The sequence below is a fragment of the Lutjanus erythropterus genome, chromosome 13 (genome assembly GCF_056507025.1).
Source record: "Lutjanus erythropterus isolate fLutEry1 chromosome 13, fLutEry1.hap2, whole genome shotgun sequence".
NCBI lineage: Eukaryota > Metazoa > Chordata > Actinopteri > Lutjaniformes > Lutjanidae > Lutjanus > Lutjanus erythropterus.
The window spans coordinates 16335829-16352069 of record NC_139329.1 but is presented as its reverse complement, the minus strand read 5'-3'; the positions used below and the strand labels follow the sequence as shown (position 1 = coordinate 16352069).

Here is a 16241-nt window from a genome sequence, read left to right as displayed (position 1 = left end):
TAGAATAAACTACTGTAAGAAACAACCGTCATGGCAAAACCTCAACCTATTTCTTTCTCGTAACATTAGTAGCTGTATAACTAATGACATCTTAAAACATGCCTTATTTTATTTTAGAGAAGTTACACTAAATTTGCATATTGTGTAAAACAAAAATAGACAAAGCACATGAGGAAATCTGTCTGCTGCATCTGTACTAGTCTCTTTCAAAATAGCTAACAGCCAACCTTGTAACCCTCTGCTAGTGTGTGGTACTTAAACTTAGGACCCATGGCAAACATGAACTCAATCAATAAATAGTTCTGTTTAGGCCTAGTACAACTGCATGGGTGGACTTGAGTTCTTTTGACTAGGGTCCCAAATACATTAGTAGGCTATTTTTAGAAATCACTCATTTACAGAGCTAGAGACAACAATGATATAAAGTCATTAAGAAAAAAAAGATTGACAAAGTCATGTGAAATTGGAATGATAGAGTAAAGCACCTGTGAGATATGACAAAACGCATAGACTTTGGGGTCTGTGGGAACCCCAGTCGGTAGGATTAACTTTACAAAATTAGTTATAATAGAGTCAGTGGTCCTCTAACGATACAATAGGATGAAAAAGCTTATACTATGCCCTTTATAGCCCTGTCACCTGTCTGTGTGTGCCATCTGTTGGTTGTCGCCCTTATGTACGATCTGTTTACATGTACGTCACTATACGTAGCTGACGGGAACGACAGGAGCCAGATCCCGGAAGTACGCGATGCGTGACTAACTATAGTCTAGTAGTTCGGTATTTAACCAAAGTGTTTTCAGCACAAAAAGGAAAGTTTCGAGATGGGCACTACGGCAAGTCAACTTGGGAAGGACTTACTCTCAGAGTACCAAGTAAGTGCCCAAAGGAAAGAAAACCAAATGCTATAACTTAACGTCATATCGTTAACCGAGTGGCTAAAGTTGAGAGCAGTTGTTGTAACGCCCCGTAATAACCAAGGATAACGCAATAGCGATCAAAAGACAACTATTAGAGCCTTGTCATCAGAAGTACGCATTTTTTTACTTGTGGTCTGTATTTGTACGACTTTCTATAAGGATAAAGTAAACTAAAGTAAACCTAATGTTACTAGCAGCTTCGCTGAACTATTTGCCATCACGCTTAAGCTAGTGTTGCTAATATCAGTGTTCAAACGATGGATGTGTTATAGGAACAATAATAAAAGTATTCAAACGTGGAAAAAGTTGTTTCAGGTTAGTCTGTGACTGTCATTGTAATAATACTCACTTTTACTTTCAGGAGCTGACATTCTTGACAAAACAAGAAATTCTCCTGTAAGTGATTATTTTTATTTATTTATTTATTTATTTATTTATTTAAATGATTTTAATTAGGGCTGCATGATATGGGAAAGAAGATCATGTTGCGATTATTTAAACAGAATTATTATTATCATTATTATTATTGTTGTTGTTGTTATTAATAATAATGTATATTCCGTAAGTCCTGTATAAAGTGCTCTATAAGGTTGAGAGTTGAGATGAGCTATATAAAGTGCAGTATGAATCACAATCACAATTAGTGAGAATGATCATTTTTGCATCACAGTTTTCATTTTCACTGAAAAACGTTTTACAAGCTATTAAAATCATGATGATACAAAATTAACGTCTCTGGCACTACAATATTTTGTTGTAATACTGATTTGTCACACATTTTTCCATTATCAAAAAAATGCAGCTTCTGTGACTGGGATATTGCACTTGGCCATACTGCTATTTTGATTAATTATGCAGGCCTTATTTTAATCAGTGAAACACTGCTTATTGCAATCCATCATTCAGCTTTTTTTTTGTTTGTTTTAGTGCTCACAAGAGATTCACTGAACTACTGACGAAAGATGAGAAAGACCTCCCAAATACCAGAGTTCCTATGGAGAGGATTCTTACTCTGCCAGAGCTCAAGGTGAAAAGCTGTATGATAGTAATCAGAGATGTGGTGTTATGTGCAGTGTAAATGTATGACTAGGTTTGTCTTGTGCTTTCTGTGTTCTTGAGGAAGTACTTCAAGTACTGATAAACTGTACTGACCCTTGTACTTGTTCCCGTCACAGTCCAACCCTTTTAGGAAAAGAATCTGCTATGTATTCTCAACATCTGAACAGAAAGATGGAGGTCTCACATTTGAGGACTTTCTGGACCTCTTGAGTGCCTTCAGTGACTCTGCTACTTTAGAAATCAAGTCCCACTATGCATTCCGTATTTTTGGTAAATAACTTAATAATAAAATATGAGCTGATTCTCAATCATACATGTAAGGCTGTCAATCAATATCATAAGTATACTGATGTTCCCAGACTTTGACGATGATGGAACTCTTGATGGTGGTGATCTGGAGAAGCTGGTTAACTGCCTGACGGGTGAGACAGATGACACAAGACTATCACCTGATGAAATGAGACAGCTCATCAACAATGTGAGTCAACTGTCACAACTTGTTCATGGATATGGGTGTATGTGCTCATATGTAGTATGTTTAACTTAAATGTTTTCACCTGGTTGGGCAAGTGAATCATAAATCTACTCACCATAAATCAATGTACAAATTGTTTTATTTATTAGCGGGTATCAAATAACAAAAACTAAATTGTCATGTGTAATCTAGGGCTGCAAGGTGTGTAAATTCCTAAGCCCAAGTTCATGTCTTAAAATGTCTCATTTTGTCACTGTAAAATCCAGAGATTTTCAGTTTGACATTGTAATAAGTTGAGTGGCTGAAAACAGCATTTTCTGCATTTTTTTGCAAAAAAAAAAAGAGAGACTTTTAACAATTAATTGATTATCAAAATAGTTAATAATTTAATTCCTTTTTTACCACTTGCCCAGTTGGACATTAATGGGTGTATGGTTATGTCATTGTTTCACTGATTGTGCTTATGTGCTTTGCTGTGCGTTTATGTGGTTTCTGTATGTGGTTATGGGGCTGCAAATGAAAATTAGCCTGTATGACTAAATCTGGCACATGTGCATGATTAAACTTAAGTGATCATCCCTTCTTAAATAAATTCTACAACATAAACTGCAGCGTCTCCTCTTTGAAGTGGAGAAAGACTAGATGGTTAAAACAGCTTGCGGTTGCGGATCGGTGCATCGATGTGACAGTGGGCTTAACATTTGTCTTCTTAACATATATTTTTTTAGATTCTTGAAGAATCTGACATTGACAAGGACGGAACTGTGAACCTCTCAGAGTTTCAGCATGTCATTTCAAGGTCGCCAGATTTTGTCAGGTGACTATAAATCTAATTACTGTTATCACCAATATGTAATTTACTCAGCACCATTTTGTTCCCTCTAACTGCTCCTGTAATGTTTTGCTTTTTCTACAGTTCTTTCAAGATTGTGCTGTGAAGACCTCTAGTAGGCTGTGGAAATGCGTCGCCCATTAACTCTCATATGGTGTTTAATTTTCAGATAGAACAATTTTAGATATTTGCTTTAAATTATATTTACCTGTGGATTTTACTGTCTTAACTGTTTTATGTTTGTGAAATGCAAAATCTGTAATTTTTTTATTTCTATACAGAAAATTAAAAATATTTCCAAAAACTAATTTACATTAATGAAGTTCCATTTTTATACGAATAAATGAAAAGAACTCGATATGTATATTGTACAAAATACATTTAATTGAAGTCTTGTTTTTGTTGTAATAAATTACACTTCCTTCCTGGTTTATCATCTAAAGTCCAGTGTCCATGTTTATCAAGGGGATTCCTTAGTATTTTTAAGCGCTACTTCCTTCTTCACAACAGCAGCAAAAGTGTTCCACGGCCCACAAACTACATCAACCACATGCATCTGCTGCTCCCTGAAGAACTCCACACGCTGGGGCTCATCTGAAGTGGTTAAAGTCTGGTGTCCAAGTTGGCCGTAGTCACCTGAAATAGCACAAGCAGGAAAGGTCAACATAAATTTTAAGTAGTGGTACAACATTACTGATGAATTAAAGGGTAACTGGGAACATGATAGAGAAATGTAAGACATTTGCAAGAGACCCAAAATCTGATGAGCTTACCCCAGCCCCATGTGTAGAGGTCACCTGAGGCTGAAATAAATAAGAAGAAAGAAAATATGAGATACAGAATCAATGGCATTGACTTGCCAAGAGAATATACGCATCAATATACACTTATGGTCAGTTGAGGTTTCCTACTTGTTACTGCAGCTGTGTGGCGGGAGCCACAGCTTATGGTTCTGATTTCACATGATGGAGTGATATCCAGCAGAGCTGGGAACGCCTGGATCGATATGAAAACCTCTTCTTGTTTGTCTCCTTCTTGTGACTCTTCAGCTGGAGACATGCTGCCATCTTGACATGGTGCTCCTGTTCAGTACAGTTCATACTGCAGTTCATATTACATTCCTTGCAATATACTGTATACGTAATTATATTACAATAAACGGTTCATACACCTTTTCCAGTCAAATTTAAGCACTTTTCAAGCATTTTCAAGGTGCATTTTCATGCTTTACCTGCACCTTACAGCTGTGGTAAATTCGATATTCATATACATACATTATATACTCAAAACAATTATTTCACTTCTTAATCACTTAAAATAATATTACTGTGCTATAAACAACCGCAGTTGCGTTTTTCGGGATAGCATTTGACACATTCAACTAGGGCTGGGCAGAATGACAAAATTTTCATATCACGTTTTTTTGAAAACTCATCGGTTTCATGGTATTTGACGGTATAGTGTTCTTACCCACATTTTCTTCTAATGAGAAAATAATTACTGCTGATTGGCTTTAAACAGCCCATTTTACTGTCATAAGGACTATATCTTTTTTTTTTTTCATGTCCAGACGCAGGTAAAAGCATGACCCCTTCAAAGTATGGTTAAATCGTGAAGTGCTGTAACTATCAGAATTGGGATTTATTAGTAAGTTTTCACATATAAGGAATTTGCTGTGGTAAGTTTGTGCATAACAATAAACCTAGTATGAGAAAAATGTGAATAAAGATGGAAGCAAGTACTGCAAGTCAAGACGCATACATAAAAAAATAGAAAATAGCTGCACAGTTTGAGCAAGAATGTGTAAAATACTGTCCAGGGATTGTGAAAAAGTTCACAGGCTACACAAAAAAATATTTGGATTGATGGAAGTGGAAATAGAGGTTTGATTGTGCTTTGAGTGAAATGTCCCTTCAATGTATTTCTCCAATATCTCATATGATAAGAATACAGATGTACCTGCTTGTCGGCTGTGTTGCTCCTGCAGTGTTTTCCTCAGACCTCGTGATGGAAGTCCAAGCTGGCCGCTTTCATTCCAGCCCCACACATAAAGATCGCCCCCGTCTGAAGAAAAGGACATTTGAGCTCATTGCTTTTTCTCAGGTTGAGGGGTTATTCACACTTTTCACTGCCAACATCTTGTATGACACTTACCACTGATGCAGACAGAGTGCCAGCCTCCTGTAGCAACACAGGTCATGGGCATCCCCCAGAGTGCCTCCACTGCCCTGGGCTCCTCCTCAGAGGTGAGGCCACCGTGCCCCAGCTGACCATGGCTGTTGAATACACACATGCACACACAATATCCAGATATAGGTCAGCTTTAGTTTAGTTTACTTTCATTTATTTTGTGTATTTGTGTGTACTCACTTTCCCATATGACTTTATAAGACAGCTAGTACACTCTAACACAAAATATGGCAGAATAAGCCAACAGTACAGAATATGAGATGCAGCAAAATCTAAAGCATCCTTTACTTTGTTTACTTTGTGGCCCATTATGATGTTTAAAATACTCACCAAAAATAACTGTCTACTACCATTGTAATATTATTAAGACAGATGTGTGAATATTAGGTGTACCTGCCCAGTCCCCAGGTATACACAGATCCAGAGGCAGTGAGAAGGATGGCATGCTCTGCACTCAGTGCCAGACTCTTGGCTTTCAGGTGCGGTGATAAGGAGCGGTAGAAGGGTGGTTTTGCGGCTATGTAACCCCCAGGGACCAATGGGAGATTCAGAAGGTGTCCTGAAAAGCAGCAAGAAGTATATTTTTTAGCTAATCGTCAACCTACTTCTATTAGATGTCAAAGGAGGTTAGGATACACACATTACCAGAGCTCTCTGCTTTTATTTCCATGCTCCATGATGGAGTCTTGTCTTCCTTCTGCAGGTCCCAGGACTCAATCCTGTCTGGGAAACTGAGGGTCAAGTGCGATTCACTGATGGCGGCATCTTTACATCCACGGATCTCTTTGACAGAAATACCACAGGACTCACTGGCCGCCCCAAAACCTGACAGACACACACAGCTGTCACCTAGCAATGAGAAAAAATAATACATGAGTTAAGATAGGATGAAATAATAATACAATTATGTAAACAAGACACAGACGCAGTTTTGAAATGTTGGTATAATCAGTATCTAAATAAAGACTGTGATATTGCAGACCTTCTATTTATATTACAATCAGTACTAATGTCCAACCAGAGCTGTAAAAGTTGCTTTATATCAAACAGACTCACCATCCAAATGCAAAGATGCTCTGCGACTCCAGCTTGCTCTCATCTGACAGCAGTCACGTTTGTTTACATGACAAGCTAACGTTAGCTCTCTTGGGCTAATCACTTTCACTTCCTTTGCTGGGTCGTTACACTCTCCTTTAATTACTTTCTCACGGACATATATCTGTCCAAATGCGTTGAAACCGAATCCAAACCAACGCATTGGACTCGCTTTAACTCTGCGTAGTTTCTCATGGAAATGCAGCTGAGCCGTGCAACGCAGTTTCCTGCAAAGTTTCAACACTCACTAGTGTGTTCAGAACCAGGGTGTACTGCGCATGCGCTTCAGTATTGACACAGATGGTGAAGATGTGTGAGATCACCTTGTTAAATAATTAACATTTATCCCTGTAATTTTCACCACTTAGGTTCAGTATTGATTCTAACGAATGTGCATTTTGTAAAACTCAATAGAAACAAATAAACAACAGATGTGTATTTGTTTTTGGAGGATTTTCACCATAGGGAAAATGAATGATTTGATTTTGCCAGCTCTGGCTTGACTTCATAATGTGGACAGAAAATGTGTTTTTATCTACAATACCTTGGTATTACTTGGCAAATATTTTCTACACAAATGTAATTTTTTTAAAACCACCCAGCATTTCATTATATTCTTGAAAGAGTTGTCTTTTTATTTAGATTCATTCAAATGGCTTTTATCCAAGATAGCCCTGTTTCTATATAAATATGTCTCAGTTGTATAATTTAAAATTATTAATAAAATAAAATAATAATTTTATTATTTAAGAATCGGGGGTGGGGGGGTGGGGGTGAGATGGGTAACACGGATTCAATAATACACAAATTTGTATGCAGCCAGAGGTTTTATTTTTTTCTTTCCATTTGTTCAGACAAAACCACCAGCCATACAGTGAAAACTCTGGGAATGTAGTGGAGTGAAAATAATAGTGACAATAATAAACATTAAAAACAAAAAAAGCAATTAGATGAATGAAATATTTGTGGTATTGGTGTGTTGTTTAGGGCAAAATATTATAAAAAGAATGAATACAGTAGTGTATAAATGGAAAAACGCAATGATTTGGGGGAATAATAGAGACAAATAAAAACATTTGCAAATAACAAGGAATGACAATCTTTAGCACAAATGTATAGAAATGCCTTATTGTGGAACACAGTATAATTAAGATAAATACAATCAGTGGAAAAGCGATGTGAAAGACAAATCAATGCTCATCAACTGGTTTTCATTTTAAAGATGAGTATTGCTGCTGCCAGAAAAAGAAAAACAGATTAGTATCACAGTATAATGTGGAAAGTATATTGTTATAACAACATATTTTTCTGTTATAGCAAACTTTTCTGTTTTAACAGTATACTATTTATCTTATCATAAAACATTTAATGTTTTAACAGTAAGTTACCAAGTTATAACATGAAACATGGCATAACAAGATAAATGGTATATTTTTGAGAATAAGAGAGGTCCTTGTTTGTTTCTTGTTATTACAAATTTGTATGTTGTAATAACATGAAAATATTCTGTTGAAAGGTGAAAGGTTTCTTGTTACAGCAATAAAACTTTTCACATTGAAATGTGATGCTGATTCGTTTTTCTTTCCTGGCATGCCAACAATACGCTGCTGTATCATTTAATACCTTTCTTCAATAATTTCTTTTATTGCTTGCCACAGTTTTTGGTTATGACATGTCAACTCTTCAGGATCAGCTTGTACCCATCCAGACCAAAACTGATTTCCTGCAAAAGTGAAATGACTTCACTGGTCCCACATAATACTCAAAGCACTTTAACATTGCCAGAAGGCATATCCATCCCACTGCAGCTGTGTTTTCAGGCTTCAGTTCCTTTGCGGTTTTCCATTCCTTCCCTGGTCTTGATGATGTTGTACTCCACAGCCTTGTCCAGACAGTTCTGAGCTATCTTAGAAACAGCTTCCGGCATACTCTCTCCTCCCTTCGTCAGGACAGACAGAATCTCCAGAGCTTCACTCTCCATGAGCGTTTCAGCCAGACTCTTCTCCGCCTGCATCATGTTATGAACTATGACCACGCCACGATGACGCAGGTCAGATATTTCACTGAGCAAAAGCGCCTGTATAATCTCTAGCCAGTGGGTCGTCTACGAGAGGAGAAAACAACAGGGACTTGTGAGCTAAAACAGAAAAATCAATCATTGTAGTATGTGACAGTGCTGAGCTGATGGATGTGGGCTTACCGTTCCAGGGATGCGGGCACACAGCTCAGGCTGCTCAGCAGTCAGCATGGCCAGAGTTCCTGCAGCAGCTTTCCGCAGCCTCTCGTCCTCCTCTCCACTGAAGAGCACAAGCAGCTTCAGGCGGTCGTTCCCTGTGGCCAGATACAGCTTCTGCACCTGAGGACACACCAAACACCCACCACTTTTACTTCAACTTTTCAAGAAATATGCACTATGCTACACTATACCCAAGATGAAAATTGCATAGCTATCTCAATCTGTATAAATTTATGGGTATATGAGTATATATGCCAATGTCACACGTACAAGTATTTTCTTTATTTTTTATTATATTAATTTAGTAATTGGATCTCCATGAAATATTTTGAGTGTGCTTATTTGGGCCTTTTCTTATATTCTTTTTTGTATTATTAACATCATTTCCTTTTTTGTTTTTATTTCACTTTATTCAGTGTCAATATGTGAGTCGAAATTTATGTGCATTCATAATGTACAGTGGAAATGAACAGATGTGTTATGCACCCTCAATATTTCATATGCGTTGTTTCCTCCATAAATCAATGAAAAAGGAAAAAAACATTAAAAAGACAAATGTGCAAATGCAACAATCTATGAATATGTGTCTTACCTCTGTGCTTAAAACCAAATTACACATGCACTCTGTGGCAGATGCTCGGACCAGGTCGTGCTCCTCAAACATGTAGCCTTCAATTTTTGGGATAGCCTTCTCCTTTATGATCTTTTGTCTGAGAAAAACATAAATAAAAGAAGACACTCTTAAAACTGGTACCAAACTTTGATGTCAGAATAAAAGATACACTATGGATGGAAGGAAATGAAAACTCAAGACTTGAAAGCAAAAATATTTCAGTGACATTATAAAATCCAAGAATAATAAAACATAAATAAGATGCCAGTGAAATTTCACAGTAGAGGAAAGCTTTGGGCCTGTCTGCCATGTGTGAGTGCTTTGTTGCCTGTTCACTGTCTGGCCCATATTTACAGGTATATGTGTGCATAGATTCTTACACTTACATTCTTGGACTTCTCTCTGATGTAAAAAACAGTATTAACATTGTCAAACTATTAGCACGATTAACACTGAGTACATATCGAAACACTTGCATCTTGACCTGCATTTTGTTTATCACCTGAGTCTTGGATTTGACCCCAAACTCCTACAAAAACTTTGGTAAGAATATTTTAACTGTTTCACTGGAGGGAAACAACACTAAGACCGTGCATGTTTAACCATAAAAATGACACATAAATCTTTAACTACCTTTAAAAAATGCTGCTCCTTTCTTTAAGGAAAGAAGATTTCTCAAATGCACGAAAGTAAAACAAAATAATTATACCCTGGTTTGGTTTCTGCAAATAAGTTAAATATTTGTGTATCATTACAACTGACTGTTTTGTACATGTATTATTGGGAGAGACTGCCCCCTAGTGGCCAACCTGAGTCTCTCACTGATGCCAGCCAGGTTGGTGAGAGCCATGAGTGCTTCGAAGTTCTGCAGCAGGGTGCATTCAAGACTCAGAAGACTGGCGAGGGGGCGCACCACCTCATAGATCTGACAACAGAAAGTGAGACAAGGTTAAACTGGAATTTCCTTAGTTTTTTTTTTTTTTTTCAAATTAAATAGGCTGCAGTTCAGGATGCAGTTCTCACCCTTTCTCCTGGGAAGGCAATCTCTGGGTTAGATGTGATGGTTATTTTTGCCAGCGCTTGTGCTGCTTTGATTTTCCCTACATCTGTGTTGTCGGATGCCAGTGGGATCAAAGCCTGTGTAGGAGGACAGTAAACATAAATCAGGTAAACCACAGATACAGCAAGAGGTTTAGATCACTGTGCGGGCTAAACTAAGTATATTTATCAGGGTGCTCTACCTTTCCTCCACCCTGTGCTACCACTGTGCCTCTGTCTTCCTGTCTTTCCACCAAAGCCAAGAAGACCCTGCCGTGAGAAAAGGCATTAACAGAAAATCTAGAGAGAGAACAATAAGTGAAAAGGACTAAAGCATTGTGTCCACCAAATTGTTTTTCCCAGCTGAAAATGCCAGCATTCTTCTGAAAACACTCAGTTGGGGGCACATGAGCACATGGGGGTGCAGCAAAATTCAAGATAAGACAGAATTTATCAACTCTCAGCAACCAGAATAAAATTACCAAATGTTGTCACTCATGCCGAGGGCATTTGTAGCAGAGTATAAGAACATGGGGCTCCCATTGGAAACAATTTAAAATACTTTGGTGGACACAGCCCCTTGCAGTCATTTTCCTACCTGGCGATACACTCCCTACAAGCCTCTGTGAGGGCAGGACTCTCCTGTTTGACCATACAGACCAACGCAGACACCACACCTGCCTCCAGCAGCTTCACCAGTCTTTTCTCCACATAGGAAGGTGCATCCTGATACATGAGAAGACAGACATATTTATGTAAAACAGCCAGGTTTTAGAGCTACTGTGCAATATTAAAGGTATATTGTGCGATATTTGCTCTACGTGAAAGCTTTTTAAATGGTACCTTGGGGTGCTCCTCAGGCACGTGCTGCTTTGCATACTTGGCCAGCTCCACCATCTGTGGGTCAGGCTTCTCCACATCATAGCTGTTGGTGCAGTTTACTAATGTGGAGCCCACAGCAAAGAGCACTGTCTTATCCTCAGACTGCAGGAACACAAAGGAAAACAACAAAGTTGTCAACTATCCCAGTCAACATTATAAAAAGTATGTGTATGGTGGTGTCAAATACTACACAAAAATAAATACCAAAATAACCATTTAAGTATGAAAACCTACAACAACAGCCATCAATCAAACCTTTGCTAGTTCACACATGGCCAAGAGAGCGTTCTTATCTTCCACTAAATCCTCCTTCACATCAGCATCAAAGGTGAGGTAGGCGAGACCTTCCACAGACCATCGGCGCGACGCTGGGGGCAGAGACTCATTACACAGCCACCTGAAAGTGAAAGAAATACGGCCTGCTTCTTATTTCAAATCCAAGAAACCACGTATTATCTGCTGTTTTTAATTAATTAAGTTATGCAACAATGTGTATCAGACATGCCACATTCCTCTTGGTCTATACCCAGGTTCAAGATTCAACACATACTTCCTGCACTGTTTGGCAAGCTTTAGTGTGGATCCCTCTGCAAACTGCTTCATGCTGAAGTCTGTCCCTCCCGCTGATCCAAGCTTGCACAAACCCTGTGTAATAACCATCAGACACCGTAGTTAATTTCTTTTTATTTAGAGATGTTCTTTTCTCCAACTGTCTGAAATAAATATACTTTTGCTGCAGTACTTACCACCAGGGCTCTCACACGTATCCTGTCATTCTCGCTCTTCTTGTAGAGGTCCTTTAGAAGTGCCACTCCATTGGCTGTGATGAAGGAGGCTCTCTTGGCCTTCCCTGCAGCATGAATGAGAGCCTCGACTGCTACCTGCTGGTGAATAACATCTTGGGAGGCACAAAGAGAGATCACTGCATCCATCATTCCAGACATCTCCAGAGTCCTGTTCCCCACGTCGCTCGGCCCTTGAAGGAGCACAGATACTGTCTGGATAGCTCGCAGCTTGGCGTTCAGGCCAGATCGGCTAAAGTGTGTCCTAGAGAGAGAAACATCAGTTAGAAAGTCAGTGAAAGAATACCACTTTTTGACTTATGGTCTGTAATAGAGCTGAACAATTAATTAAAATTTTATTGAAATCACAATCTGGCCTACTGCAATTTTCAAATCAAAGGAGGTAAAATATTTGTTAAAAGCAAAATCTGTGTCAAAATGCCAAACTAAATATTGTGTCCTGGCCTATACATCATATTCCACAGACCTAAAAAAAACATATTTGTTCAGTACAGATTGCTGCAAAAAACATCATAATTTATTTTAATTTGGATTTTACGATGTAAAAACTATCATTGCAAATCATACCACAATTGCAAATAGATATTTTTTTCTAAATCATTCAGCCCCAGACTGCAATAAAGATTAATTACTGCAGTATGAAGCAGCTTAAGTGACAGAGATTTGGGAAATTAGTAACCCAACTTTCAATGGTCAACTCACTGGACATATTCTTCACATAGTTTGTTAAAGTTCTCCCTCTCTTTGTCGCTCTTTAGGTCATCGTAGAGTTTGTTAAGCAAAACGGAGCAGCTCATGTGGGAGTTGTCTGTCAGACGTGGTCCCTCTGAGAGCTCAGTGACTGTCCCAGCCACCTCCAGGATCTTCTTCAGTCCTGCGGGAGGAAAGGGAGTTAATTTATCTGTCTGCGGCGATGTCAGACAAAAATGGTGATAGAATGTCTGAAATGTGCTGGGGCCCATTTCATGACATTTGAAGACAGAATAAACACTTCTTTCTTTTTCCCATAGTAGTGCAGCTATACTGAAAAACTGAAACAGGTCTTTTTGGCAGGTCTATGTCTGTTTTATATCCATCATAGCATAGGAATGTGATAAGTTCTACATAATGTGCAGGTGTGTTTCATACCTTGGTCTATCACCCATAACGTGAGGGAGTTATCTGGGTTTTTCAAAGACTTGCGGGGAACTTGTTTGACCAGGAGGTTAATAGCACTATCTCTGCCCGGCCCGGACACATCTGATGCTGGCATCATTTCCAAGAGGTGGCGTAACATTGAGCGTAGCTCCTTAGAGGGTTCTGTGACAAATTCATACAGTCAGATATCATAAAAAGCACAGTAGAATATGCTGATGTACAAAAAAAACACACGTGTAGTCAATATAAACATGGTAAGAGTCAAAACTTACCAGGAAGTATGGCTTCATCTTTCCCTCTGATCTCTCTCCTCATTCCCTCTGTCAGAGCCTCAAACATCACCTGCAGCAGGTGGCAGGCAGCCAGAGACACACTAGAGCCTCCTGATCCCATTACTGCACACAGCTGCTCCATTCCCAGCTCATTCACTATAGCCATAGTCTGGCAATAAAACGGTGGATGTCAGCGATAAATAGCAGCAAAGCAACTGATAAGAGTTACTAGCATGGTGAATAGGACACATGCATGGATATATCAACAATGAACAATGTACAGACTGAAGGGAAAAATAAATTAAAAAGACAAAATACAATTAAGAGGACCATGACTTTGGATACACAGCCTGTGTTAGCTATGTTTTCCAAGACTGAAAAGTTTGCATGTTTGTTGAAAAGGTACTTCAAACGTGATGCAAATAATAATTTTGGAGGGAACTGTGAAGCTTACTCTGGACTGATGCCCAGTGCACAATCCAACCAGGGTCCTCAGGGCTGAAAGAACAACATCCTCCTGCTTTGACTGAAGAAGTTTCTGTATCAGCTTCACTCCATCATTACGGAAGATCTGCTCAGCTCCTGCATCTTCTCTTGATAATACCACTAGATTCTGAGCAGCCTAGAATTGAATAATATGCCACATTACTATGGTGCAAGACAACTTAACAGACAGATCAAGATACAATGGATAAACATCCATAAAGTAATTAAAGGGTGAGTTACAGCACTTTACAATGTTCCTGCTTTATCAGCCACCCTTACCTTTTGTCGATCTGAGTCTTCTGCAGATGCATCTAAGAGGAGGGAGAACATTTGCTGCACACGAGCATCTGTGGAGTTTAGTTGCTGCGACTACACAGTTGAAAGAGAGAGAGAAAAAAAACGTAATTAGTAACAGTTTCTTCAGAGTACTGTGTCAGATAAGATTAAGAAAAACCTCGTTGACCTTCATCCACTTTATTAAAGAAAACCAAACATATCACCTTCAGCTGAATCTGTGCTCCAAGCTGTCTGAGCAGATCCTGAAAAGCTTTGTTTTTGGGCTCCAGCTGGGCACACCTCTGAGCATCCATGAAGGCCTGGTCAAGCCGGCCAAGTTTCTGGTAGGCCTGAGCTCTGCGGAACCTGGCTTTCACATCACCCGGGTCATTATCAAGAGCTGGGCAGTGACAGACATGACACATTCAATATAACTTGTACATACATCCATAAATCTTAATTCAGTTAGAGTGACAGCTCATACAGCAGAACAATCTATAATTACTACTTTGTCCTGAAATGTGAAACATACAGACTTAGAATTGCTGTAAATAGTTTCTTCATCAAAGATAAGACAGTTAATAGGCACATCATCGGTATCAGCTGATACCAACTGGCTTTATAATGAAACATAGGTATTGGTCTGAAATGGACATTTCTGCCAATACGGTAAGCTGATAAGATGGTGATTTAATTATGCACACATGACGAAAGTATATCACTGATGTGGAGGTTTTTTGAAATGTCCAAAACTGATAACAAAGTTGCTATTTGCAATGAAAGCTCAATATCTGTCATGTGAGAAGAAGGAGCCAGTTGCATTCCTTCAACACTACAAATGTAACTGCAAATTTTAAGAGCCATCATCCTGCTCATTACAATGAATTTGTTAAGAACAAAGATGCAACAGCAGAAAATAAAATTGCCCACATTTAGAAAAGCATTGTATTTTATGTTTGGATCTGCCAGTGGGCCACCATGATAAGAGTAGGCATAATAATTTGATCATTACATTACAGGAAAAGCTGGATGATCTCTGCAATTAGGTGGAAAAATGTGCACACGTCAGGATCAGCATTTGGCCAAAATGAGTTCGAAAATATGGGCATATCAGGTATCATCAAAAATCCAAACCAAATGTCATTCAGGATCCAGGTTTGGGGTAACCTACAGCCCATAAGTCCAAACCTCAGCAGGTCATTAAAAAAAAATCTACCTAGAAAGACAGATTGCAATCGAGGTATAGTAAGCTCATTTGTGAATTTAAGTGTCCCATCATTTAAGCTAAGATCAAAGCATGTGTGTGCAGCACTCAGTCTTCAATGAACTTCACAATATCCTGACTGTGCCCACCTTTGGAGGCATCAGCCTCTGCCTTGTTATACTCCTCCAGCTTCAGGTAGCAGGCAGATCGGTTGCGGTACAGAACTGCACTCTCTGCTTGTTTGTCACTCAGCCTTAATGCTTTGGTGTAACAGCAGACAGCGCCCTGCATGTCTCCTGCTTTGAAAAGGGTGTTCCCCTCCTCCTTCAGGGCTGCAGGGTCCTGGGTGAGAGAGAAAAAGTAGACAACAAGAGCTCAGGATGACAGAAATGCTGAAAGGAGTGTAATCTTCAACGCTAAAAGGCTATCTAGCTAACAGCGGTCACCTTACCTTCTCTTTTTCACTCACACTCATCTCCATGGCGCTACAAACAACACGGTGGTATGTGAAACAGCGAATAAGTAGTTTAATTGTACTCTATTTTGTCACAAACACCGCTAACTTCAGTGAAAACATGTTACTACTTCCTCCACTTCCGGGTGTCCGGAGCACGGTGATGACGTTTACGTAAAAGACACGCCCGCATGCTCACGCTCCATGACCATAATAGGAAGAGAGGAGAGAGAGCAGTCCTGTCTCCATCTCCATCTGCTTTATTTGGT

The 16241-nt window shown here is 39.0% G+C and overlaps 3 protein-coding genes across 3 annotated transcripts; 1 reads left to right on the top strand and 2 right to left on the bottom strand.

Annotated features, from left to right (window-relative positions):
* Nucleotides 1–816: 816 nt before the first annotated feature.
* On the top strand, nt 817–3594 carry cib1 (calcium and integrin binding 1 (calmyrin)). The gene is made up of 7 exons (XM_084734702.1): nt 817–875; nt 1282–1316; nt 1848–1947; nt 2096–2249; nt 2339–2457; nt 3183–3271; nt 3371–3594. Exons 1-7 carry the CDS (start codon nt 825–827, stop codon nt 3390–3392), a joined length of 570 nt encoding a protein of 189 aa, XP_084590828.1. The 5' UTR covers nt 817–824; the 3' UTR covers nt 3393–3594.
* rccd1 (RCC1 domain containing 1) lies at nt 3368–6833 on the bottom strand. Its single transcript, XM_084734701.1, has 8 exons — nt 6533–6833; nt 6122–6325; nt 5870–6035; nt 5441–5562; nt 5246–5350; nt 4198–4368; nt 4060–4089; nt 3368–3922 (listed from the first exon to the last, which is right to left on the bottom strand). The coding sequence occupies exons 1-8, from the start codon at nt 6732–6734 to the stop codon at nt 3747–3749; spliced, it is 1176 nt and encodes a 391-aa protein (XP_084590827.1). The 5' UTR covers nt 6735–6833; the 3' UTR covers nt 3368–3746.
* Nucleotides 6834–8101: 1268 nt separating this feature from the next.
* Nucleotides 8102–15999, bottom strand: unc45a (unc-45 myosin chaperone A). The gene is made up of 19 exons (XM_084734060.1): nt 15990–15999; nt 15668–15892; nt 14539–14714; nt 14318–14407; nt 14007–14174; nt 13553–13721; nt 13272–13442; nt 12846–13017; nt 12087–12387; nt 11891–11985; nt 11596–11737; nt 11302–11442; nt 11057–11184; nt 10662–10728; nt 10444–10557; nt 10230–10345; nt 9400–9517; nt 8772–8927; nt 8102–8675 (listed from the first exon to the last, which is right to left on the bottom strand). Exons 1-19 carry the CDS (start codon nt 15997–15999, stop codon nt 8388–8390), a joined length of 2847 nt encoding a protein of 948 aa, XP_084590186.1. The 3' UTR covers nt 8102–8387.
* Between the last annotated feature and the right edge of the window lie 242 nt (nt 16000–16241).